The 27,108-nt window shown below is 43.5% G+C and overlaps 1 protein-coding gene across 2 annotated transcripts in view; it reads right to left on the reverse strand.

The window, feature by feature from the left end:
- Positions 1 to 4,553: 4,553 nt before the first annotated feature.
- The window catches only part of mpp4b (membrane protein, palmitoylated 4b (MAGUK p55 subfamily member 4)), a 73,960-nt gene continuing 51,405 nt past the window's right edge, over positions 4,554 to 27,108 (reverse strand). The window contains exons 10-21 of one of the 2 annotated variants that reach the window (XM_034174846.1): positions 25,035 to 25,093; positions 24,926 to 24,943; positions 24,760 to 24,801; positions 22,086 to 22,106; positions 21,207 to 21,221; positions 15,372 to 15,413; positions 14,639 to 14,812; positions 13,595 to 13,675; positions 13,215 to 13,308; positions 11,106 to 11,214; positions 7,661 to 7,795; positions 4,554 to 5,068 (exon numbers count right to left, since the gene is read on the reverse strand). In XM_034174846.1, coding sequence (XP_034030737.1) covers positions 4,877 to 5,068; positions 7,661 to 7,795; positions 11,106 to 11,214; positions 13,215 to 13,308; positions 13,595 to 13,675; positions 14,639 to 14,812; positions 15,372 to 15,413; positions 21,207 to 21,221; positions 22,086 to 22,106; positions 24,760 to 24,801; positions 24,926 to 24,943; positions 25,035 to 25,093 — 982 coding nt within the window. In that variant the 3' untranslated portion in view covers positions 4,554 to 4,876. The remainder of the gene's footprint in view (positions 5,069 to 7,660; positions 7,796 to 11,105; positions 11,215 to 13,214; positions 13,309 to 13,594; positions 13,676 to 14,638; positions 14,813 to 15,371; positions 15,414 to 21,206; positions 21,222 to 22,085; positions 22,107 to 24,759; positions 24,802 to 24,925; positions 24,944 to 25,034; positions 25,094 to 27,108) is intronic. The other variant, XM_034174855.1, reaches the window with a different exon arrangement.

Consider the following 27,108-nt stretch of genomic DNA (forward strand, 5'->3'; position numbering starts at 1 on the left):
TTTGTGAAGGGCGAGAAGTGTGAGTTTCACCGCACCTCTTTGTCCTTCCTGGGGTTTATCATCTCCCCCAACTCCGTCGCTCCTGATCCGGCCAAGGTTGCGGCGGTGAGAGACTGGCCCCAACCCACCAGCCGTAGGAAGCTGCAACAGTTCCTCGGCTTTGCGAATTTCTACAGGAGGTTCATTAAAGGCTACAGTCAGGTAGTTAGCCCCCTGACAGCCCTGACCTCTCCAAAAGTTCCCTTCACCTGGTCGGATCGGTGCGATGCCGCGTTCAAGGAGTTGAAACAGCGCTTCTCGTCTGCACCTGTTCTGGTGCAGCCCGATCCTAGTCGCCAGTTTGTGGTTGAAATGGACGCCTCGGACTCAGGGATAGGAGCCGTGCTATCTCAGAGCGGAAAGGCCGATAAGGTCCTTCACCCGTGTGCCTATTTTTCCCGCAGGTTGACCCCGGCCGAACGGAACTATGACGTCGGCAATCGAGAACTCCTTGCGGTGAAAGAGGCTCTTGAAGAGTGGAGACATCTGTTGGAGGGAACGTCCGTGCCATTCACGGTTTTCACTGACCACCGGAACCTGGAGTATATCAGGACCGCCAAGCGGCTGAACCCCAGGCAAGCCCGCTGGTCACTGTTCTTCGGCCGTTTTGACTTCCGGATCACCTACCGTCCCGGGACCAAAAACCAGAGATCGAATGCCTTGTCCCGGGTGCATGAAGACGAAGTCAAAACGGAGTTGTCGGATCCACCGGAACCTATCATCCCGGAGTCCGCTATCGTGGCCACCCTCACCTGGGACGTAGAGAAAACCGTCCGGGAGGCCCTGGCATGGAGCCCGGATCCCGGAACTGGGCCGAAGAACAGACTTTATGTCCCACCAGAGGCCAGGGCTGCAGTCCTGGACTTCTGTCACGGCTCCAAGTTCTCCTGTCATCCAGGGGTGCGTAGGACCGTGGCAGTTGTCCGGCAGCGCTTCTGGTGGGTGTCCCTGGAGGCCGACGTCCGGGATTATATCCAGGCCTGCACCACCTGCGCCAGGGGCAAGGCTGACCACCGCAGGGCATCGGGACTGCTCCAGCCGCTGCCTGTGCCTCATCGCCCCTGGTCCCACATCGGCCTGGATTTTGTCACGGGCCTCCCGCCGTCCCAGGGCAACACCACCATCCTCACGATAGTGGACCGATTCTCCAAGGCGGCCCACTTCGTGGCCCTCCCGAAGCTCCCGACTGCCCAGGAGACAGCGGACCTCCTGGTCCACCACGTCGTCCGGGTGCATGGGATTCCAACAGACATCGTCTCCGATCGCGGTCACCAGTTCTCCTCGCAAGTCTGGAGGAGCTTCTGCCGGGAACTGGGGGCCACGGTGAGTCTCTCGTCCGGGTATCATCCTCAGACCAACGGGCAAGCAGAACGGGTAAATCAGGAGGTGGAACAGGCCCTGCGCTGCGTGATGGCTGCGCACCCGGCGGCCTGGAGTACCCATTTGGCCTGGATCGAGTATGCCCATAACAGTAGGTGTCTTCAGCCACCGGCCTCTCCCCTTTTGAGGTGTGTCTGGGGTATCAGCCCCCGTTGTTTCCGGTGGTTGAGGGAGAGGTCGGTGTGCCCTCGGTCCAGGCCCACCTGTGGAAGTGCCGTTGGGTGTGGCGCGCCGCCCGTTCTGCTTTGCTAAAGGCCCGGACGAGGGCAAAAGCCCATGCAGACCGTCGGCGGACCCCGGCCCCTGCGTATCAGCCAGGGCAGGAGGTGTGGTTGTCCACAAAGGACATTCCCCTGAAAGTGGACTCCCCCAAACTACAGGACCGTTACATCGGCCCCTTCAAAATCCTTAAGGTCATCAGTCCAGCCGCAGTGAGGCTTCAGCTTCCGGCCTCACTGCGGATCCATCCTGTTTTCCATGTGTCCCGGATAAAGCCGCATCACACCTCACCCCTCTGTGCTCCGGGTCCGGCGCCGCCTCCTGCCCGGATCATCGATGGCGAGCCGGCTTGGACTGTGCGCCGGCTCTTGGATGTCCGTAGGATGGGCAGGGGCTTCCAGTATTTGGTGGACTGGGAGGGGTACAGACCCGAAGAACGCTCCTGGGTGAAGAGGAGCTTCATCCTGGACCCGGCCCTCCTGGCCGATTTCTACCGCCGCCACCCGGACAAGCCTGGTCGGGCGCCAGGAGGCGCCCGTTGAGGGGGGGGTCCTGTTGTGTGGGCCGCTGAAGAGGAGGTACTGCTGGCCCACCACCACCAGAGGGCGCCCTGTCTGGAGTGCGGGCTCCAGGCACCAGAGGGCGCTGCCGCCTCACAGGAGCAGCCGGGGTGACAGCTGTCACTTATCGCCTACAACAGCTGTCACCAATCATCTGATCAGCAGTGGTATATCAGCAGGACGACATCTCCACCTCTTTGCCGAGATATCGCTCTACCTAGAAGGTACCGTACTCAGCTGACTGTGTTGTCTTTTTTGACAGTAACCCTTTATTACTTTTGTGCGTTAAATAGCAGACATTCTTCCAACGAGAGGTGGAGGTGGTTTTCCCGCCATACGGGTTGCTGGGTGCAAACGCACCCATATTTAACTGTTTTTGTTCCTCGCCAGCAGTACCAGATCCGACACGCGGAGGCAGTGGCCACCTGGGAGTTCGGGACTTGGCGGCTCCATTATTCCCGGGGTTCGGTGGCGGAGGAAATCGTGTGGTTCCGGTTCTGCTTTGGACAGACGTCTCTTATCTTCAAGCCTGCCCACGTGACACATTTTTGTGAATTGACTTCTTTGTCTATTGTTGTAATCCGTTGTGTTTGTTGTGCTTATTCACAACAGTAAAGTGTTGTTATTTGACTTCCTCCATTGTCCGTTCATTTGCGCCCCCTGTTGTGGGTCCGTGTTCCTACACTTTCACAACACTGCTCACATGTATGAAGATGCTAAATCAGGCCAACTTCATGCCAAATACATGACTTCATAAAAGCCAGCTGTGTGGAAACCAGAGGTTTTGATGGTGTCTAGCAGTGTTGTATAAAGTACCGGAAAATCACACTTAAGTAAAAGTACAGATACCCATTAAAAAATGACTTTGGTAGAAGTTCAAGTCACCGATTGAAATGCTACTCAAGTAAAAGTCTTAAAGTATCTAGTATTTATTGTACTTAAGTATGACAAGTAATGTACAACTAAATATACTCAAGTATTGAAAGTAAAAGTACAAGTAAATGTTAATCATCAAAAACGGACTGATTTTTTTCTATTACAAAGTTTATCTAGGCTTGTAAATGACTGGTAGTATTTCTCAAAATACTGAAAATTGTGCACATCACACAAAAACACTTCAGAAACAAGGTTTCAAAACCTAAACAAGAGTAGGCTACTCACTAGGTGTTCACAGGTAAGTTATTTATTTCTATATGTATTTATTTATTTTCATTGTTACATGGTTTTATCTTTTCTGTTGTGTTTTGTTTCATTAGGTTCTTTTTGTCTCTTTCTCTAAAATTTTATTGTAACATTATTAGTCTATTATTATTGACCATTATTGTCTATTATGTAGACTATTATTGTTGTTGCTATTATTATTAATATATGAATAAAAAAAAAAAATTACAATTTGATTCTTTTACAACAACGAACTCTGAGCCATTAATTATACAGAAAACAAATCAACACAAACGTGCTGATGTGAACAGCTTAATGCTAACTTTAACAGTGAAAACGCCATAGACATGCTAACGCGTTAGCATCGGTACAGTTTTTAAGTTATAAAATACATCTATCAACTGTTTCAGAAGATCATAACAGGTCGGTTTAACATAAAAATATTAAATATTACTCACAGACAAGGTTCAAAGCAAATCCGCGCTGCAGAAAAGTTGATTACAGACCCGCTGCAGGTCTATAATCAATGTAGAGAAATCTTTGTTGTTGCTCTTATTTATTTTTGTCGCGTTTGATAACTCACACTCACTCATCTTCAACCACTTATCTGAGACCTGGTCGTGGGGGCAACGACTTCACCAGTGGACCCCAACTTCCCTTTCCCAGGCCACATTGACCACCTCTGACTGGGGCATACCGAGGTGTTCAGTCAGTGTGGAGATGTAATCTCTCCACCTAGTCCTGGGTCTTCCCTGGATTCTCCTCCCAACCGGACATGCCTGGAACACCTCCCTAGGGCGGTGCCCAGGGGGCATCCTTATCAGATGCCCAAACCACCTCAGCTGGCTCCTTTCAACATGAAGGAGCAGCAGCTCTACTCCGAGCTCCTCACGGATGACCGAGCTTCTCACCATATCTCTAAGGGAGACACCAGCCACCCTCCTGAGGAAACCCATTTTGGCCACTTGTACCCGTGATCTAGTTCTTTCGGTCGTGACCCAACCCTCATGACCATAGGTGAGTGTAGGAACAATGATTGACCAGTAGATTGAGGGCTTCGCCTTTTGGCTCAGCTCCTTTTTTGTTACAACAGTACGGTAGAGCGAATGCACGCTCCATTGTCCCCTCACTTGTGAACAAGACCTTGAGGTACTTGAACTCCTTCACTTGGGGCAAGACCTCATTCCCTACCTGGAGTAGGCAATCCATCGGTGTCCTGCTGAGAACCATGGCCTCAGATTTAGAGGTGCTGATCCTCATCCCAGCCGTATAAATATCAAAATGTCACTGCTGTGCTTCAACATGTTGGAAAACCAGAGTACTTGGTTGTGATACAGTAGTTTACTAAACACAGATCTGAGTTTTGGCTTTTGGCACTTTTCTTTCTGCTATAACAAAACAGACAAATGATATTAACACAAGAAATATAGAGGAACAGTAATAAACTATCTGCTGTTGGTTGGAGGACATCTCATTCCTTTAATGCAGAATTGTGCAGACTGTGAACGCCGCCAAAGTTACGACTCCGCAGCAGGTCGAATCCAGCTGGCAGGTACCCACTGTGGTTCCTCCTGGGCCTTCTTCACCGCAGTCAGCAGCTGAATGCAGGAGTCCTGCAAGTCATCGTTCACAATCACATGATCAAAGAACTGCCAATAATGGGCCTCCATTCTCCTCGCAGTTTCTTCCATCTCCTGGAAGTCCTCATCCTGTCAGAGTGAAATAAAGCTTAAAAAGTTGGATTCATTCATTTCAATATAACCCAAATTCAGACGATGCACCAAAATACAGAAATGCTTTGTACACGATGGAAGTACTAACAACACAAAAGGAGGTTTCTGACTGAAACACTTTAACTGAGTTCTACTATTCAGTGTATCACAAATAAAACTAGAAGCACTCAGAGAGTGCAAACCTCCACCAAGGCCATGGGGTCACTGACTGCATAACATCTACACGCCGTGGAATCATTGAACCTAAAAAAGTCTAACAATGATGTTTGCTCAGTAGTAAAAAAGTTTCCTCTGCTGTGACTGGATAGCATGTATCCTTAGCGCTTGGCATCACAGTTTATTGCAACTTGCACCTTTCCCAGAAGCTACTGTCATCTGAGCACTGATACTGATATTGCATGTGCTTATAGACAAAAACAAATAAGAGACAAAATTCAATTTATTATTCAACTAAACTGCAAATATATGAATTTTTTAACATTTATTCTCTAAACACGGCCATAGGGTCACTGACCCTAAAGAGATTCCCTCCTTGGCACAGTGATCTATTTCTTTTTGTCTCTTTGTCTAAAATTGTATATAATAATCAGATTATTAATATATGAACAAAAATAAATTTAAGAAATATTACAATTTGAAAACAAATGCACCCGAACGTGATGACAGCTGCAACTGCTTAATGCTAACTTTTAACATGGAAAATGCCATAGACATGCTAATGTGTTAGCATCGGGATCCGGATCGTGATCCGGATCACCACTAAAATTTAATCACTTGTTCCTCTTGTCATTTCCAACCACTCCACAAAATTTCATCAAAATCCATTTAAAACGTTTTGAGTTATCCTGCTGACAGACAGACAAACAAACAAACGCGACAGAAAACATAACCTCCTTGGCGGAGGTAATAATAAACCATAAAAAATAAGAGTTGAATCAGCAATAAAGTAAATTGATGAACTTAGTTCTACCGACCAGATAGATATAATGAGTGATGCACCGTGATGATGTGAGCAGTTCATCAGATAGTCCTTTGGGCAAAAACCTCTTTTCAAGTTGTTAGTACTTCTGTTGTGTTGTGGATCTTTGTAGTGTATCTGAGTTTTGTGTATGTTGTCTGAATTTACAGCAGACACATTGTGTAAGGAGAGCACCGAGCTCGTAGAGCGCAGACCTCCACTAACACTCGTTTTGTATTTGACATGGAGGAGCAGGCTGGCACTCTGGGTCAGATCCAGATCAAATCTTATCATTTGATAGAGGCTGTTCGTCTGCACTTCACTATCAAACATGAGTGACAGAAGCATTTTTATTGAGATATAATGCAAAATATGTATAGATCAAACAGCCTTTTCAATTTCAAAATGAAATATCCACTAAATCAGCAATACGGATCAGATGCGGATCAAACTTGGTCTTTTCATTTTGAGTGCCAGTTTGCACCTCACTGTCACAAATGAGAGCGATTGAAGCAGTTTTGATTGAGATATAATGCAAAATGCAAATGGGCTTTTCAATATTAAATTCAAATATCCACAAAATCCACAATCCGGATCAGATTCAGATCAAACTGTGTCAGGCGGTAAAGTATACCATCCTACATAACACTCTCAGATATGAAAGAAATTTGATCTTTTTTGAGTTAGGAATTTTTGAAAATTCATTCAATGTTAGATAGGGATTTTTCCAAGATTTTTTCCTGACTTTGCCCTTTGACCTATGACCTTGAAAATTTAATCAGTTCTTGCCTATCAGGATATGAATCTTCAGTTAAAAAAAAAAATCATAATGATACATGAAAAATTGTGTGCTCCAGGCTGTACACAAACAAACAAACAAACAAACAAACATGGTCAAAAACACAACCTCCGCCAACGAAATTGGCAGAGGTTGTGTTTTTGCCCCTCATTACCTCATTTTGTTGGTGGAGGTTATGAAATTGTTGAATGTGCTGCAGGTTATATTTGTTTGTATTTTCTATGTTTACAACCTTTTTTTTCAATCTGCAAACCATTTTTGATGCAACTACAACGGTACCTGTCAGTGTCAGCAAGTGTTTTTGTTGTTGTTTGTTTTTTGCATGGATTTTCTCATATTGTGCTGTCTTAATTTGGGAGTGCTATGGTCCTTATCAGCCACCATACACCATACACCATACCCATTCTCCTTATACATCTGGAGTTACATTGGGATGGACATCTTTTGGAACAGCTGTGGTGACCCTGAACATTTATTCAAGACACTGTGCTTGATGCCAACCTTGGATGATGGTAACAACACCCAACACAAACCAACAACCTAAGCGTTAAACGTGATGATAAATTATCTGTGCTGAGTATCAGCAGTATGCTGCACACCTAGAAACCGGATAATTTTTGAAAAACTTTAATCACTGGATAACACAGGTTGTATAGGCTGACCAACAAATACAAAAACACACCCTCCTTGGTTGAGGTAAGAAATTCAGAAAGGTGGGCTGGAAGATGTGATGATTGCTGCTCTCAAAAATATTTCCCAAAAGCTACATAGGACTTTAGCACAGCAGGAAAGAGACATCTTCTGGACTCACTTTGAACGGCCGTGTGATGTAGTAGTCGGTGGTGATGTAGGACTCCTGTCTGGTCTGTCTGAGTCGCTCCAGTGTTGGGGGCTTCACGTAGATAATGTAGGCTCTCAGTTCATGGGTCCTCACTGCCTGAATGGCCTGCTCCCAGCAACAACACATTACAGAAAGAATAACTTTCAACACACCAAACTTTTTACTAAAAACATGTTTTGTGAGTAGTATTTTTGATAGATATTGTAATTTAGACAACTATAGCTTAGCAAAACAACATAACTTTGACCAAATAGAACCTTTGAACTCATAACCTGCTTCATTCTTGGTGGGCCGAGATGAAGGATTCTAGAAAACATCTACATACTGACCTACAACACAAATTCCTCCTAGTGGTTATCACAATAACCATTATGCAAAGACTTTCTAATTTTCCTTTTAGGAAGCTCATAACATTCTGAAAATATTTGATAATCTTAATGTTATTTCCTGACGAGCCTCATGTTCTATATAGTTATGAACAAAAATTCAACAATTATTCAAATTTGTATGCAAGGTTGCAAATGTACAGCTTTGTATCTGTATTCTAAGTGATACTCTGTGGTACTAGGGCTGAACTCTTTCAACACCAGTACCACAGAGATACTTTTCTCTAGGGGCCTCATGTACAAAGGCTGTGTATGCACAAAAATGTGGCATATGTCCGTCTCCACACTAACGTTCAGATGTATCAAAAGTGAAATGAGCGTGGAAATGTGCCATGTGTCACGCAAAAATCATGACTGCATACGCACGTTTCTACAGCTATTGTCCACTGCCGACATGTAGAGCTGATGCTGGGAAACCGTCAATAGTATGAAAACATGAAGCCATCAGAGTGATGCGCACATCAGGGACACACTGATGAGCAATTAACACGCCCACGTGTTCGCAGTTATATGGGTGGACATAAAAGCATGTGCAAAGTGATGCGTAAAATGGCACTAACAGTGGCTCCGTTAGTGTTGTCAGAGGACCTTGCAAATGGTGCCACACGACGTGAGTGTGTCTTCAGGGAACACGAGGATTTACTTGCAAAAGAAGATAATTGGCTTATAAGACAATTTCAATTACCAAGGCCACTGTTACTGGAGTTGTGTGCAGAACTGCAGCTGGCCCAGAGCGCAATACGGCAAGGAGCCGGGGGCTGTCTGTGCCCACACAGGTGCTGACCACGCTGACGCTGGGCTTCTTGGCTACAGGGGCATTCCAGTGGGAGCTGGCCGAACGGTCAGGAGTGCACACATATTGCTATCAAGGCACCATCACATGATGAATTTGCTTTTGTTAATAGGAAACAATTTCATTCCATCAATGTTCAAATCATATGGAATGCCAAATGCATTGTGTCAGGATGGGAACAGGCAGGCTGGCGCAGCGCGCGATGGGTGGCTGCTTGGTGGTTAAACAGTATATTTATATAACTGTTCTGAACGAAAACCAACACGGGCACATTTGGGCATGTGCGCATTCAAATATGTTTTTGTTATCATTCATGTGTTTTCTCTTTGTTGATGGTGACAGTAGAGCTGCAGAGTAGAGGGAAGCATTGGGAATGGGTCCCGTGGGACCTAACACAAATGTTGCAGGAGCAGGTGGACAGAACGTCGCTGTGGATGGGAGTGGGCAGCTAAAAATAAACACTGCAGGAACAGAAGTGATAAGATGACTCAGTCAACAAAGGAGAATAGTGTAAATTGTGTGTCCACACGCTACTTTCATCTCAAGTATTTTAACAGGAGCAGAGGACATTACAGGAGCAAAGAAAGAGAGAGACAGCGGAGCACAGCGAGTCTGTCTCTCGCTCTCTTTGTCACAGCACAGCGAGTTGCTGCATGCCCTTATAGGGTTGTATTGAACTGAACTGTCACTGAAAACAACAAAATAGCAACGCTATTCCTGATCAGTGCGTCAAAAGATATACAGGCCAGGGATTCAATGAAACAAACAATCCATGAATTTCTTTATTAATAAGCCTAAATGATGTGTTTATTCCCGTGGAACGGGAGAACACACAAAATCAATGTATCTCTATAATTGTGTGCTTAGCGTTTCGTGGGTGTGAGTGGGATTGGACACACCCATTGTGGCAGCAGGAGGGACTGTAACACACACGTTGTGGGTGCTGGTTTCTTTCACCAAAACATCACATCCAGGCTTGCATCTCAGATGTACCTTCTGGCAAATTTTAGCTCAACTTTCAGGTCTTCTTTTTAATAAAACCCTCCTCTGTATCACTTCATCATGAAGCTGTATATTTGGGGGTACAAAATGCAAAACATGCACTAGGCACAATTTCTCCAATCACAGCCACAGAAGCTTGTAACCTCTTCTGGGTCATCTGGGTGTTTTGGCGGCTTTCCTCACTCTTCTCCTTCTTGCACAGTCACTCAGTTTTTGAGAACTGTCTACCCCACACAGATTTATTCCAGGTCGTTATTGTAAATAAGAATTTTTTTTTTTCTTAATAACTTACCTGGTTAAATAAAGGTAAAAAAAAAAAAATACCATAGAGTGCCATACTGTTTGTATTTCTTCATAATTTATGTAAATAAATTCCAAGACATATTTAGTGACTTGGAAATGTTCATGTATCCATCTCCTGACTTATCTGAAGAAAACTGGCAATTAAACTGATTATTTACAGGTATTATACAAAAGGGGCTGATTACTTATGCAACCCATCATCTTGGCTTTTATATTTTTAATTAATTTATATCATGTTGTAGAGATTTACTTTCAGTTTGACTCTAAGGAAGATATTTAAAAAATTTTATATTGAGAAGCCTGATTTAATTTTTGCATTTGAAATTCTATAAACAAATTAAAAATGCATGAAATACCAAGGGGCTGAATACTTTTGCAAGCCACTTTGTGTCTCAAAGAATTTTATTTGGTTGATGGGGTTTCTCTGAGGGACAATCAAGGTTTTGTGGGATTCCCAGTAAGTTGATAGACATCATAACCGACCTGCCGTTGTTTAGCAATTCCAATACCTTTACAAGAGAAATAAAGCCTGAATCTTTAGGAGTCTTCTGCTCCATTCTAACTGATGGTGGGGAGACACCATGTGCAGCATTCTGAGCATGAAGTGCTGCACAGGTGGCTCACCGTTGAGTTGCCCACCAACCAGTATCACCTGGCTGTGATAGATAGATGTCTATGTTCAGGAGCTGGGGAAGGACTCATCGTCTACCTGGGTGGATGCCAACCAGCACACAAGGGAGTTTCATGGTGTGGTAGATGTGGCGACAAATGGAACAAGCACATGCCTCCATACCTGGCCTACTCTGACTGGAGGGAACACCAGCTGTGACATTCTAACCTTTGATGGTCACATTTAACAGCCACTCTTGCATAAAGATAATCCACCAGAATGCACATTCAACATGTCAAAAGGTGTTTATGTTGGACTTACATGAGGCTCAATATCAATAACACAGATCTTTCCGCTGCTTAAAACGTCTCTCACTGACTCCACACTGCTGCCATACAGGTTTCCTTTAGACTCTGCATACTCCAGAAACCTGTTGAACATCACAAGGGAATTGATTAGATCCAGTAGAATGGAACTAATTGATAAAGAAATTTCTAACATAATTAAATTAGTGGGTTTCCATCCCACATAAGGAAAGAACTTTTTCTTTTTTTTTTTCTTGTCATTTTAAGATACAACAGACAACACCCCATTAGTTTGTCCAACTCCAGCAGTGGAGACATCACAATGACCATTGAGCAAAAACATACACCAGCCTCCAATTTAGGACAATCAGCTTGATGTATTCAAAATGTTTCAAATAACCATATATAAAATTAAAGACATCAGAGGACTGATTGACAGCCCTCTGATGTCCTCTCCCCAGAAATTTAGAGCATGACGGTGCTCGAAGATCAGCTTTAGATCTTATTTAAAATGATAAACTAAGGCCTTGTCACTGACACTGGCATTGATACAATGTTTTCCTTTGTCATTTTCAAAAAGTACTCCATAAACACGTCACCCTTTCTGCATATACACAAATCCCCTGAAAACAGTGTAGTATATATGCCAGGCCTGTAAGTTGTGCTGTAACACTCCCACAAAAAATGGAGAAGATGATGTGCAGCATGCGCATAACCGGTGTAAGGAGCTAATCAATGTAGCGGCAGAAGTGAGAACTTTACAAAGTGGCACACTGAGTAAAATGAAGTCTTTTAATCTGACCTGTTGCATCCTTTGAGCTGGATTAATCATCACAGCCTGCCCAAAACTGTTATCCACATAAAACGCCCTCGTGGATGGTGTGGATCTGTTGGCTTCATCAAGCAGTGACCTCAGAGGTGCACTCAGCAGGTATGAGAAAGAGTGAAGCGACTGGGATGAGAATCAGCACCTCCAAATCTGAGTCCATGGTCCTTTGTCGGAAAACATGGATTGTCCACACTGGGTCAGGGGAGAGTTATTTCCCCAGATGGAGGAGTTTCGGTATCTCAGAGTCTTATTCATGAGTGGGGGTAAACTGGAGCATGAGATCAAGAGACGGATTGGGGCGAACCATTGTGGTGTAGAAGGAGTGGAGCCAGAAGGCGAGTTTCTCAATTTACCAGTCAATTTATGGTCCTATCCTCACCTATGGGCATGAGCTTTGGGTGATGACCAAAAAAATAAGGTTGCGGATACAAGCGGCGGAAATGAGATTCCTCCTTCAGGTATCTTGGTTTACAACCCTGGGCAGGGTGAGCAGCTTGACTATCCGTGCGGGACTCGGAGTAGAGCTGCTGCTTCTTCACATCGAAAAGGAGCCAGCTGAGGTAGTTTGGGCATCTGGTGAGGATGCCCCCTTGTTATCTCCCTCGGGAGATCTTCCAGCTATGTCCAACTGGGAGGAAGCCTCAGCAAAAATCCAGGACACACTGTGGAAGGATTATATTTCCCAGCTGGTTTGGGATACCACAGGAAGAGTTACAGAACTTGGCCGAAGATAGGGAAGCATGGGATGAGCTGCTTAGTCTGCTGCCACTGCAACCTGGACCCCGATAGGCGGCAGAAAATGAATCAACAGTTTTATTTTCACCTCAGAATCGCTAAAAAAGAAAGAGTCTATAATAATCATAGTTATATCACAATTCTTGTCAAATTTTCATGTTTACGTGTTTGTTTATTTGTCTGTTTGTGCCACAGAGCTGGTATTTTCTGATACATATGAACAGGTCCCATCTCCCCCCCAATCAGAGTAGAACCGTTTGCACACGTTGTCCTGGTTCTGATTTATATCTGATTTGTCTCAGTGTGACTGTTCAGATCAGATACAGGTCATGTTAAACATGTATCTGAACAATCCAGAGGCTGATTTCTACCAAACGTTGTATTGGACTCAAAGGTCAGATTACCGCAGCCCCTTCTGCTATCATACCCACGGGTACTATAATCTAGTATTGATCAGTTCTTGATTTATGGATCATTTATATGTAGTTCAGCTTGTAATGCATTTGTAATTGCAAATATCTTCACTTCATTCATTGATTACTGACAAATTCACACTTGTACCTGTTGTTGTGTACCATGTTGTCAAAGATTTCTCGGCTGGTGAAGTAATATTCTCTGCCAGACTCTTCATATACTTTGGGTGTTCTTGTTGTGTCTGGTAAAGGAAATCAGAAACACTTCATATGTGTCACCACTGTACGGACTAAAGGAACACTAACGGGATCAAAGGTCAAGTTAAAAAGATAACTTGACATTTGATCCCTGTATGTCGCATTAACAGTCAAAACATGAAGCTGGATGATGTTTTTAAGCTTGCTGGCACTTGTTTCTGTTCCCAGGTCTGTTTCTCTGTGTGCAGTTCTAGTTCTTATATCAACAGTGAACTCCAGCATCATATTTGCTCAACGGTAACATGAAAAATGATAGCAGCTGGTACATACGAGGCACTGCTCCCTGGAAGATGTTTGGGTTCAATTCAATCAGTCGCTTCCGGAGTTTATTCACACCCACTCCAGATGGACCTGAAGGAGGACAAAGTGTAAAATAAACTCCTGGAAACAGAAGTAATATTTCAACTCCAAACTCTTATTTCAGCATCTTCCACAAATCAAGATAAATATACAGCATACATTGACGCACACCTTCTCAAGTGCCGCTTTAGTTTTCACATTATGATGAGGACCCTAGGCCAAAGGTCGATGATCAATTTTGTAATCGTGTCATCAGACCTGTGACAGTGTGTCTTGGACACTCGGGGGAAGAGAGGGGCAGAGCTGTCAACTGGACACCACCTGGCGATGAGTGGGTCAGATGGCAGGGTGAGCAAACCGAAGCAACCTGGAACACCTAAACGTGTGGTGAGAGGTTTCTGGGAATGTTTGGTGGAAGAACCTGTCCAGACAGCCTTTAACTCACACCTGTGAAGATGCTTCTCTCAAATCCCGAGGGAGGTCACATCAAAAGGAGCCAGTTGTGGTGGTTTTGGCATATGGTCAGAACGCCCCCTGGTCTTCTCCCTAAGGAGATCTTCCAGACATGTCCAGCTGGGAATAGGCCCCAGAGAAGACATGGGACATGCTGAAGGGGTTATATTTCCCAGCTGGTTTGGGAATGTCTTGGGATCAACATCTGCGTACATCTGCATGTTTTTGCAGAGCCCCGTTCCACTATGTTATATTTATTTGACTATTATTTGTCTATTTGACTCTTTCACGTCTTACAGAAGTGGATGAAGTGGATTTTTTCCTTTTCTTTTTATTGTTGTTTATGCAACAATGACACCAGATCAAATTCCTTGTATGTGAGATCTTACTTGGCAATAAATTCGATTCTGACCCCCGGTGAGAGTTGTAGGATTTGGCTGAGGATTGGGAAGTGTGGGTTGAGCTGCTTGGCCTGCTGCTGCCCGCGACCCGGACTCGGAGAAGCGGTAGAAAATGAATGAATCATGACAAGTGGTAACAGAGCACCAAGAATGACTGTACCTAAGAGGGCAATGAGGCGGTGTGCATCCTGTGGGTGCCGCTGGTAGCGCACCACCTCCTCATAAGGGCTGGTTAGGTCACCGCAGCAGCCCCTGGGGCTGTGAGTGTTACAGTTTGGTTGGCTGGTGCTGCTGGACCGCCGCCGACACAGACGCATGCTGCTCCTAAAGCCTGCTGCAGGGGACGGAAACCCACTAAACTGATCATATCAACATACTGTGTGTGTGTGTGTGTGTGTGTGTGTGTGTGTGTGTGTGTGTGTGTGTGTGTGTGTGTGTGTGTGTGTGTGTGTGTGTGTGTGTGTGTGTGTGTGTGTGTGTGTGTGTGTGTGTGTGTGCAGGTGAGGCCTTAAGGTTATATTCAGCTTGGGTCAAGACTTTCATATTTTAGTTGGACCCCCCCCCATAAATATATTAACTATTATTTCTTTGATAATTTTATGTTAACGTTGAAGATGAGTCAATAAGTAGTGTTTGCCTACCTGACGTGCAGAGTTGAGGAACACTTAGTTTGACAGTTCTGAATGTAACCTTGAAGCCTCAAATGTAAAGAACACTGGATTTTTTTTTTAAGACAATAAATAATATTTAATAATATAGTTGGGGCAAATTTTAAATCATACAGTGCAATACAGAGATATATAACAACTTGAAAATGTGCATTATTTATTTATAACCATTTGACAAAGGTGGACATTTGTTGTACAACTCTTGAAAATACTTTCAAAACTTACATAAATAGATTCCTTCAGTATTAATGTTGAAGTCGTCATCCTCTAATACGACATGGACGGAAGTAGAGAGGAAAATATGCACAGTGGAGGAAAACATTATGAAATTCATGACAGTTGTGCATAAATAAATACATTTACAAAATGAATAAATCTGTCCAATAGTGTTGTATATCATCACCAAAGCTGCTGAATCAAACAAATACAGTAACTCATGAACAAGAAGAGAAAAGTGCGTCCTGTGTAAGCCCTGAGGCCTGTTGGTATTTATCCCCAGATTCTATGACATGAAGTGGATGAGCGGATGCAAAGGCAGGAGTCAGGCTGGTGGAATACACTGAGCAAGGTGAAGCATGAATTAGTAAAGGCTGCAATCAGAATAAACAATTATTAACGCTCGAATTTAACTGAATGAAATCAGGACTATGATCTGCAACACGGTGAAGTGGGAGCCTGGTATTTATGAATGACAGCTGGCGGTGTAGCTCCTAATAGAGTATGAGACCGAAGCCAATTTTGATCTAATCTGTAGCATTTAAGGTGGCCAAACAACACTTACAATCAAGGCTTTGAACGAAAAAGAAAACCAGAAACTTTTGGTATTTGCTAGGAACAAAAATGAAACAAGAAACTTTATATTTTTTTTATGTTTCAGAGCAAAATTGTACAGCCCCAATTTCAGTGAAGTTGGGATGTTGTGTAAAATGTAAATAAAAACAGAATACAATGATTTGAAAATCCTCTTCAACTTATATTCAGTTGAATACACCACAAAGACAAGATATTTAATGTTCAAACTGATAAACTTTATTGTTTTTGTGCAAATATTTGCTCATTTTGAAATGGATTCCTGCAACATATTTAAAAAAAGCTGGGACAGTGGTATATTTACCACTGTGTTACATCACCTTTCCTTCTAACAACACTCAATAAGCGTTTGGGAACTGAGGACACTAATTGTTGAAGCTTTGTAGGTGGAATTCTTTCCCATTCTTGCTTGATGTACGACTTCAGTTGTTCAACAGTCCGGGGTCTCCGTTGTCGTATTTTGTGCTTCATAATGCGCCACACATTTTCAATGGGCAACAGTTCTGGACTGCAGGCAGGCCAGTCTATTACCTGCACTCTTTTACTACGAAGCTACACTGTTGTAACATGTGCAGAATGTGTCTAGGCATTGTCTTGCTGAAATAAGCAGGGACATCCCTGAAAAAGACGCTTGGATGGCAGCATGTGTTGCTCCAAAACCTGGATGTACCTTTCATCATTGATGGTGCCATCACAAATGTGTAAGTTGCCCATGCCATGGGCACTAACACACCCATACCATCACAGATGTGTGCTTTTGAACTTTGTGCTGCTAACAATCTGGATGGTCCATGATTTCCAAAAACAATTTGAAAAGTGGACTCATCAGACCACAGCACACTTTCCACTTTGCATCTGTCCATTTCAAATGAGCTCGGGCCCAGAGAAGGCGGCAGTGTTTCTGAATGTTGTTGATGTGTGGTTTCACTTTGCATGGTAGAGTTTTAACTTTAACTTGTAGATGTAGTGACAAACTGTGTTAACTGACAATAGTTTTCTGAAGTGTTCCTGAGCCCACACGGTAAGCTCCTTTACACAGTGATGTCAGTTTTTAATGCAGTGACGCCTGAGGGATTGAAGGTCACAGGCATTCAATGTTGGTTTCCGGCCTTGCTGCTTACGTGTAGAAAGTTCTCCACATTCTTGGAATCTTCTGATTATATTATGGACTGTAGATGATGGAATCCCTAAATTCCTTGCAATTGAATGTTGAGAAACATTGTTCTTAAACTGTTGGACTATTTTTTTCACGTAGTTGTTCACAAAGTGGTGATCCTCGCCCCATCTTTGCTTGTGAAGGGCTGAGCCTTTTGGGGATGCTCTTTCTATACCCAATCATGACACTCACCTGTTTCCAATTAGGTGTTCTTTGAGCGTTCTGTTGTGTGGGCCGCCAGAAGAGGAGGTACTGCTGGCCCACCACCAGAGGGCGCCCTGCCTGAAGTGCGGGCTTCAGGCATGAGAGGGCGCTGCCGCCTCCAGGAACAAGCCGTGGTGACAGCTGTCACCCATCAACCATGACAGCTGTCACTGATCATCTACTCCACATCTGGAATAAAAGCAGGAAGACACCTCCACCACATTGCCGAGATATAATCTTCATCAAGAGGTAATATCCTCAGCCTTTGTGGTAATTTTCTAAATCTATCTATTGTGAGTGTTTGCAGGAGTACCGGTCCTTAGTTTGTGGAGGCTGTGCAGGACGGCACTCTTTTCCTCTGAGGGATCGCTGCAACACGTATTGAGTGAGAGGTGGAGGTGGAATTCCCACCATAATTGTTCTGGGTGCACACACACCCACACTTGACTGTTTTTGTTTTCTGCGAGCAGTACCAGATCCGACACGCCGAGACGGTGGCCACCTGGGGAGTTCGGGACTTGGCGGCTCCAGTATCCCTTGGGTTCGGTGGCGGTGGAAATCGTGTGGTTCCGGTTCGTCTCCAGACGGGCGTCTCCTATCGTCGAGCCTGCCCACACGACACCTTTATTAATTGACTTGTGTACATTCTGTAATCTGCTGTGTTTGGTTGTGACATTCACAACAGTAAAGTGTTCTAATTTAACTTCTTCCATTGTCCGTTCATTTACGCCCCCTGTTGTGGGTCCGTGTCACTACACTTTCCCAACAGGATATCTCGGCCCCCGCATATCAGCCCGGGCAGGAGGTATGGCTATCCACCAAGGACATTCCACTCCAGGTCGAGTCGCCCAAGTTAAAAGACCGTTTCATCGGACCATTCACCATCCTTAAGGTCCTCAGTCCTACCGCAGTGAGGCTCCGACTCCCGGCCTCACTGCGGATCCATCCGGTCTTCCATGTCTCCAGGATTAAACCGCATCACACCTCACCCCTCTGTGCACCCGGTCCAGCGCCGCCTCCTGCCCGTATCATCGACGGGGAGCCGGCTTGGACAGTACGCCGGCTCTTGGACGTCCGTCGAATGGGCCGGGGCTTTCAGTATTTGGTGGACTGGGAAGGGTATGGACCCGAAGAACGCTCCTGGGTGAAGAGGAGCTTCATCCTGGACCCGGCCCTCCTGGCCGATTTCTACCGTCGCCACCCGAACAAGCCTGGTTGGGTGCCAGGCGGCGCCCGTTGAGGGGGGGGGTCCTGTTGTGTGGGCCGCCAGAAGAGGAGGTACTGCTGGCCCACCACCAGAGGGCGCCCTGCCTGAAGTGCGGGCTTCAGGCATGAGAGGGCGCTGCCGCCTCCAGGAACAAGCCGTGGTGACAGCTGTCACCCATCAACCATGACAGCTGTCACTGATCATCTACTCCACATCTGGAATAAAAGCAGGAAGACACCTCCACCACATTGCCGAGATATCATCTTCATCAAGAGGTAATATCCTCAGCCTTTGTGGTAATTTTCTAAATCTATCTATTGTGAGTGTTTGCAGGAGTACCGGTCCTTAGTTTGTGGAGGCTGTGCAGGACGGCACTCTTTTCCTCTGAGGGATCGCTGCAACACGTATTGAGTGAGAGGTGGAGGTGGAATTCCCACCATAATTGTTCTGGGTGCACACACACCCACACTTGACTGTTTTTGTTTTCTGCCAGCAGTACCAGATCCGACACGCCGAGACGGTGGCCACCTGGGGACTTCGGGACTTGGCGGCTCCAGTATCCCTCGGGTTCGGTGGCGGTGGAAATCGTGTGGTTCCGGTTCGTCTCCAGACGGGCGTCTCCTATCGTCGAGCCTGCCCACACGACACCTTTATTAATTGACTTGTGTACATTCTGTAATCTGCTGTGTTTGGTTGTGACATTCACAACAGTAAAGTGTTCTAATTTAACTCCTTCCATTGTCCGTTCATTTACGCCCCCTGTTGTGGGTCCGTGTCACTACACTTTCCCAACACGTTCATCAAGTTTCCCAGTCTTTTGTTGCCCCGTCCCAACTTTTTTGAAACGTGTTGCAGGCATCCATTTCAAAATGAGCAAATATTTGCACAAAAACAAGAAAGTTTATCAGTTTTTCTGCATTAAATATCTTGTCTTTGTGGTGTATTTAATTGAATATAGGTTGAAGAGGATTTGCAAATCATTGTATTCTGTTTTTATTTACATTTCACATAACATCCCAACTTCATTGGAATTGGGGTTGTAAGATTAGCCTCTGTCGTAAAATAAGGAAAACAATCTTATTTCTTTGCTTGGATGATTTGAAATCCATTGCCTTTCCTTGTTACTGGTTAAATGCAGTTTATTATTAGCTGGAAAAAACTTAAGAAAAAGTGAGATACATTGTCCCAAAAATAAGACATTTTTTTCTTTTGTAAAAAATGCTTAACAAGATTTTTTTTTTTTTTATTTAGACAAAAATTAAGTCAAATTTTCTTTAGACAAGTCTTTTTTTTTAGTTTCTTAAATATCAGTTTTTGCAGTGCAGTTGTGCGGAGATTGTCTAATGAAAACAACATTTCAAAGATTCAGCCTCCTAGTGGCCACAGTTAGAAATGAACTGCACCCAGTGTTTAATATTTCTGATATTTTAGTGAAGTGACCTTATGGAGCAAGAGTCACTATAATATACGAAGACTTTTTCAAGATATCACAGGTACAAGGTTTTAATACTCTGCTACCTAGTGGCTACAGTTACAACTGAAACATATTCAACACTTTGACTATCCAAGATCTTAGTGAGGTAACATTATGCAACAAAATTTACTTTGATACATGAAGTCTTTTTATGCAATGTTTCAGAGACTCGGCCATGTGATGACTACAGTTTAAATCAAAACAGGCCCAACACTGAACATGTCTGAGATCTTAACGAGGTATCAAATTTCACCTTGATGCACAAAGTTTGTGTCAAGATTTCGCTCACAAATCAACCACACAGAAACAGGCGCACACAGGGTCAAGCAGTCCCTAGACCTGCTCTGGACAATGCAGGCAGTGGCGCCCCCATGTGGTGGCTGGGGGTGGCTACAGCCACCACCAGATTACTCTGAGCCACCCCCCAGCCACCACATGAGGGCGCATTGGATTTGTGTGGATTTAGCAAATATATTTTAAATCACAACAGTTAATAATGTGAAAACAGTGTTAAAACAAGAGCAACAGCGACATCATCATCATCAACAACAACAACAATAATAATAATATATAATATAATAAGAATAAGAAACAGAGCACAATGGGGTCCTCCGCACCGGTATATCAAATAGTTTTTTTGGGTTTTTTTTTTTTTTTGGTTGGGTATGCCACCCTAAGATTTTGCCTAGTCCCCACTAGCCACCCTTAGAATTTTTTTTGCTGGCGCCACTGAATGCAGGTAAATAATAATACCGAAAAACATCCAAAATCTCCTCACTGTGAGGCAACAATGCTATCTGTGAGCAAGTTTCAAAGTTCACTTGTGGCTCAGTGGTTCCAGGATTCTAACCTACAGTTTATCTTACTAATGACTGGAGTGTGTGTAGCGACTTGCTCTGTGTTTTGTGTTTGACTCCTCCCACTCACTCCCATCAGGACACAAACTCACAATCTTCGGCATGGGAGGCAGGCGCTCTGTCCAGTCGGCTAAAACCCGGGTGCTGACCTGAGTTGCCAGAGTATCTTTTGGCTGTCGGGGGAGTGACACCTACTGACTACCACATGCACAGCGACTCCTGCTGGCCTCTGTCACATGTGCACTCAAGACAAATAATTCCACAACAATCTCTAACAATCCATCTCACCTTCTCTGTTTCACTTTCAAAACTCATACTAATGGTTGAGTTCTGCAGAGAAACACATGCTCACCTTCTCTAAGCTCCTCTGACGTTTCCCGTGAGAGCAGCAAGGGTTAAAAACAAAGACAGTAAGTCTTTACTGATGTCATTTATATAACGGCTGAGTGGATCCTTGTCATTTGCTTGGTGCTTTGTATGTTACGTGACATGGATTATTCATCCCATATGTGTTGCGTTGCATTTACAGTGCAAATTTGGGTCCATACGTTTTGTACCACTGCACACTCTGAACCCCACCCACGCACATGTTAGTGGGGGCGGTATTTAGCTAAGCATGGTTCAAACACACACACACAAAAACAAATCCACTACACTGCAAGCTGTCTGGAGGCATGAAAAGCTGTTAGGATGAAAACCTGGCCAAATTTCTGATGCAATTTTTCGCTGGACTGAGGAAGTACACAAGGTCTCTTTTTTGTGTGTGGAAGTACACGAAGTCACTGCATGGCATCACGGACAACATCATCGAAATTATTACTGAACTATCTAACTGTTTTTCCAAGTTGACTGAGAACAATTCTTGACTCCGATTTAAAGTTCATGTTGGACTGTTGATGTCAAGGCACCAGTGATGCACACCGAAAGGTAAGTCTATTTTCTGTTGTTTATAAATTAATATAATATCAAATGACAAGGATCTATAAAACAAATCATGAATGTTTTTACATTTTTTCAATGGAACGAATATTTAATTCAGTGAAAAATGGAATGTTCCATTCAACGAGGCGAAGCTGAGTTGAATGGAACATTCCATTTTTCACCTCATGGAATATTCGTACCATTGAACTCGTAAACATTCATTATTTGTATAACATTTCAAAACTACACATTGTAAAACTGAATTCAGACAACAAATCACAGGGAATTTACTCAACAAAGACTTACCTACCAGATTCAAATGCCTCCTCATCTGGAAACAAAAAAAGAAAACCACAGAGAATGAATGACTCACAGGTACATATTTCTATATAAATCAAGTTTGTTTACCAGCAGTTAAAAACACCTGTTACAACTACATGATTACTTGGACAGTACATACAGTAGTTATGGGCCAAAACGCCTCAGACCACATGTACAATAAGGATGCATGCGCATACTGAATGTGGGAGTGGAGATCAGGTTTGTGCATGGTGCACAGTTTGACAAAATGGGAATGTTTGTGCACATGGTTTTATGAATGTAGAGAAATAGTGTGTGCACATTTCCATCACTTTGAATATAGATTTCTTGTCTTGAATCTGTACTAGGTTTTATTCATTGAATTTGTCATCTCACCATCTAACAAAAACTAGCTCCGCCCACTGGCTGGATTGCCCCAAATTTAACAAAATCTCCATCAGCTCCTGCTCAACCTTTCTGCTTTGTGAAAATTAGGTACTCTTAGTAAATTCCCCCTCTCACAAGGAAATGTTTTTCTTTTGTTCTGCACATTTATGTGCATGTAGCCCAAATTGTAATTGCATTAGTCGAGGCTGACCCAAGCTTTTGACAGGCTTTGTGAGCAAGCAATGTAGCTGCTAGTATGTGTCGATATTTAGATTTAGCTTGTGATGTCTTTTCCTTTTTCATGCAGAGCTGAACAATATTCCAAAAGCTGGTTGTTGCAAAGTTTTTGAAATGTTTCAGAAAAGTCTTTGCCGTTTGCCATCACTAACTTACAGTTTCAATGAAAAGTTTTGGTATTATCCCCAGCCACACATTCTATTCATTCTATAATTCCAGTTTTACATTAATTTGACATCTGTTGTATACTGTGTCTGGTATTTGTCCGCATTGTGAGAATCATGTTTCTCCACACAGCACCAAATGTGTTAGTTGATGGTCAAGCGATTCCCACATCCGGCACCTCTGCCGTCAGGTCCATAATTAATTGGACAAAGATAGAATTTTTATAACTTTTCCTCAATACACCACCACAATGGAGTTGAAAAGAAACACTCAAGATGTGCTTCTACTGTGGCTTCCCTCACTAGTCTTGCACTTTCACTCTGTTATTGAGAACTACCAACTTCAGATACATTTACCATGCGGTACAGTGCTGTTTACTTCATTTACATCAAGCCAAAATAAATAAATAAATAAAACCAATCAAAGTACTCCAAAGACATATTCAGTGATTTGGAAATTTTCATGAATCCAATCCCTTCCTGTGACTTGTTACATCTGTCAAGGGCGTAATAAAATGATCTGCGTTTATTTGTCTGTCTGTCTGTCTGTCTGTTAGCAGGATTATGCCAAAACTGCTAAACAGATTTTGACAAAATTTTCACCACAGATAGATATTAGGCCATAGAAGAACCCATTAAATTTTGGAGGTGATTCGGATCCAGATTCTGGATCAAGATTCACTTTCATTAGGCTTTGAAGGATTAGGTCAAAACTACTTCACAGATTCTCACCAAATTTTCACCACAGATACATATTAGGCCATGGAAGACTCCACTGAATTTTGGAGGTTATCCAGATCCGGACTGGCGGACGTCAGAAATCTCTGTTTGCTCTTGTTTTAATATTTAGTTTGTCAAGTTACTTATGGCCTCTGTAAATGGAGGAACCATGTATAAAATAGCTATAATTCCTAAATGATTAATGTGCTATATTTGTAAAACCCCTTGAATTAAAGTTGAAATTTGTCACTACAAGCACATCTTGACTGTTTCATTTGAACTCCATTGTGATGAAGTACAGAAGCAAAATTTCAAAAATTGGAATAATACAAATACTTATGGACCTGGGATATTACATAGGTAACATTGTTTTTGTCAACTGATCTGGTAGAAGGTTAAAGTTAAAGTCCAAACAAGCTCATCATCATTATGTGCTCCTTCAATTTGGTGAGTTACAAGATGATTGTGTGTATTGTTTGTTGAGATCCTGTCCTGCAGCCCGTTAGGCTGGGATTTTAAGGGTTTTATCGTATTTTGGGGGTTTTCAGTTGATTGAATTTTGAATTCTTTCAGTATTTCATATGCTATATGTTTTCAGTCGTGTCTTTCTTTACGTTTTGAGTATGTGTTAATTTTGTCTTACGTCCTGTATAGATTTGTTTATTCTTCTGTCAGTGGTCTGGCCCCTCTTGTTCCACCCTTGCATTCACCTCTGTCAGTAGTGTTTGTCTTCCTTTTGCACTCTTTCACATATTGATTTTGTTCAGTTGGCTTTTCTGTGTTGATTATTAGTCTTTATGTTCTGTTCACTTCCTTAGATGTTTATGTTGTTCTTTCACTCTGGCACTTCTAAGTTCTATGTTGGTTCATGGCTTTGTGATTTCCTCTTCTCTTCACTTATAGTTGCTTGCAGTTTTCTCCCCACCTGCTGTCAATCTCACCTGTTACTTAAGCACTTCCTCATCTGTCTGTCAACAGTGGTCCATTGTGAATTGTTACTCCTGAGTTCTTTTTTTGCTGTTGTTCTTTATGCTTCTTACATGAAAGTACTTGATCGCATCGCCTTCCATTTTGACTGTACAAGCTTCATGAGCACAGGGAATACATTTTCACTAGATGAAAATAGATACAGGAGGTTTTGCAAAATAAAGCAATGAACTACAGTTGATGCTGTACCTGCTTCAACACATCTGTCATCAATGGCCATCAGATCTTCCTCTGTGTGCAAAAAAGTAAACAAACAAAAAAAAAAAATTAATGACAAAATTATACAAAATAGTAATCACAACTGACTGGCAAAAATGGGAAATATTGTTACAAGACCCCATCAGTTTTTTCTTACCTTCTTCTACAATGGTCACTTCAGATAGCACAAGGTGAAAATAAAACATTAAATGCACTTATAAAACAGAGCTGCAGAAAGACAGTATTTCAGAGAAAAGGTAACTCACACGTGTGATTGCAGGTGTGTGGTTGAAAAGACTGAGACCACCAAAACTCGCTCTGTTTCCTGTCACAACAACAGATTCAAAGTAATACAGTGTGACTTTATATTATATTAAGTCAGGGAGCATGAGCTGGTCCTGTCACACCAACCACCTGCATGTCCTCCCTCATCACATACATAAACCTCCTCTTTGGCCTCCTTCTTCTCCTGCCTGGTGGCTCCATCCCCAGCATTTTTCTCCCTATATACCCTAGGTTCTTCCTCTGCACATGTCCAAACCATCTCAATCTCACCTCCGTGACTTTGTCTCCAAACCGTCTCACCTGAGCTGTCCCTCTGATCTCGTCACTCCCATCGAGAATCGCAACATCTTCAGCTGTGCCACCTTCAGCTCTGCCTCCTGTCTTTTGGTTAGTGCCACCGTCTCTAAGCTGTACATCATAGCTGGTCTCACTACTGTCTTGTAAACTATTTGCTTCACTCTTGCAGAAATTCTTCTATCACAAATCACTCCTGCCACCTTTCTCCACCCACCCCATCCTGTCTTTCTTCGCCTCTCTACCACACTCTCCATTACTTTGGACAGTTGACCTCAAGTATTTAAACTCATCTACTTTCACCACTTCTATTCCTTGTAACCGCACTATTCCACCGGGCTCCCTCTCATTCACACACATGTACTCAGTGTTGCTCCTACTGACCTTCATTCCTCTTTTCTCCAGAGCATATCTCCACCTTTCCAGGCTAGACTCAACATGTTCTCTACTCTCACTACAGATCACAATGTCATCTATAAACATCATGGTCCATGGAGACTCCTGGCTGTCTCATCAGTCAACCTGTCCATCACCATTGCAAACAAGAAAGGACTCAGAGCTGATCCTTGGTGTAACTCACCTCCCCCTTGAATGAGTCGGTCAGTCCAACTGTGCAACTCACCGCTGTCACACTATCCTAGTACATGACCTGCACTACCTTCACATACTTCTCTGCCACTCCAGACTTCCTCGTGCAATACCACAACTGTTCTCTTGGCATCCTGTCATAAGCTTTCTCTAAATCAGGGGTCACCAACCCTGTTCCTGGAGGGCACCTGCCCTGCATGTTTTCTAATTCTCCCTGTTCCACTCCCAGGCAATTAACTCTATCAGGTGTGCTCAGCCAATCAAGAGCTGGAAAACACCAGGTGTGACTTGAGTAGGTAGACTTGGAAACATGCAGGATAGGTGCTCTTCAGGAACAGGGTTGGTGACCCCTGCTCTAAATCCACAAACACACAGTGTAACTCCTTCTGGCCTTCTCTATATTTCTCCATCAGTTTTCTCAAAGCAAACATTGCATCTGTATTGCTCCTAGCTTCTGCTACTCTTTCCCATAACTTCATGCTGTGTCTGATCAACTTTATGCCTCTGTAGTTACTGCAGCTCTGCACATCACCCTTGTTCTTAAAAACAGGAACCAGTACACTTCGCCTCCCCTCTTCAGGCATCCTTTCTCTTTCCAAGATTTTATTAAACAATCTTATTAGAAACTCCACTGCTATCTCTGCAAGACATGCCTCCACCGGAATGTCATCTGGACCAACTGCCTTTCCACTCTTCATCATCTTCATAGCTGCTCTCACTTCATCCTTACTTATCCCTTGTAATTCCTGATTTACTCTCTCCATGTCATTCAGCCTTTTCTCTCTCTCATTTTCTTCATTCATCAGCTCCTCAAAATATTCCCTCTACCTTCTCAACACACTCTCCTCACTTGTCAGCACATTACCATCTGCATCTTTTACCACCCTAACCTGCTGCACATCCTTTCCATCTCTGTCCCTTTGTCTGGCCAATCTGTACATGTCCTTTTCTCTGTCCTTCCTATTCAACTTCTTGTACAGTTCACTAAATGCCTTTTCCTTAGCTTTTGCCACTTCTTTTTTGTCTTACGTCACATGTCCCTGTACTCCTGTCTACTTTCTTCATCTCTCTGACTATCCCAATTCTTTTTGCCAATTATTTCTCCTTATGCTTTCCTGGACATCTTCGTTCCACCACCAAGTCTTCCTGCCTCCCTTCCATTGTCCAGATGTC

The sequence above is a fragment of the Thalassophryne amazonica genome, chromosome 1, assembly GCF_902500255.1.
Source record: "Thalassophryne amazonica chromosome 1, fThaAma1.1, whole genome shotgun sequence".
Classification (NCBI taxonomy): Eukaryota; Metazoa; Chordata; class Actinopteri; order Batrachoidiformes; family Batrachoididae; genus Thalassophryne; species Thalassophryne amazonica.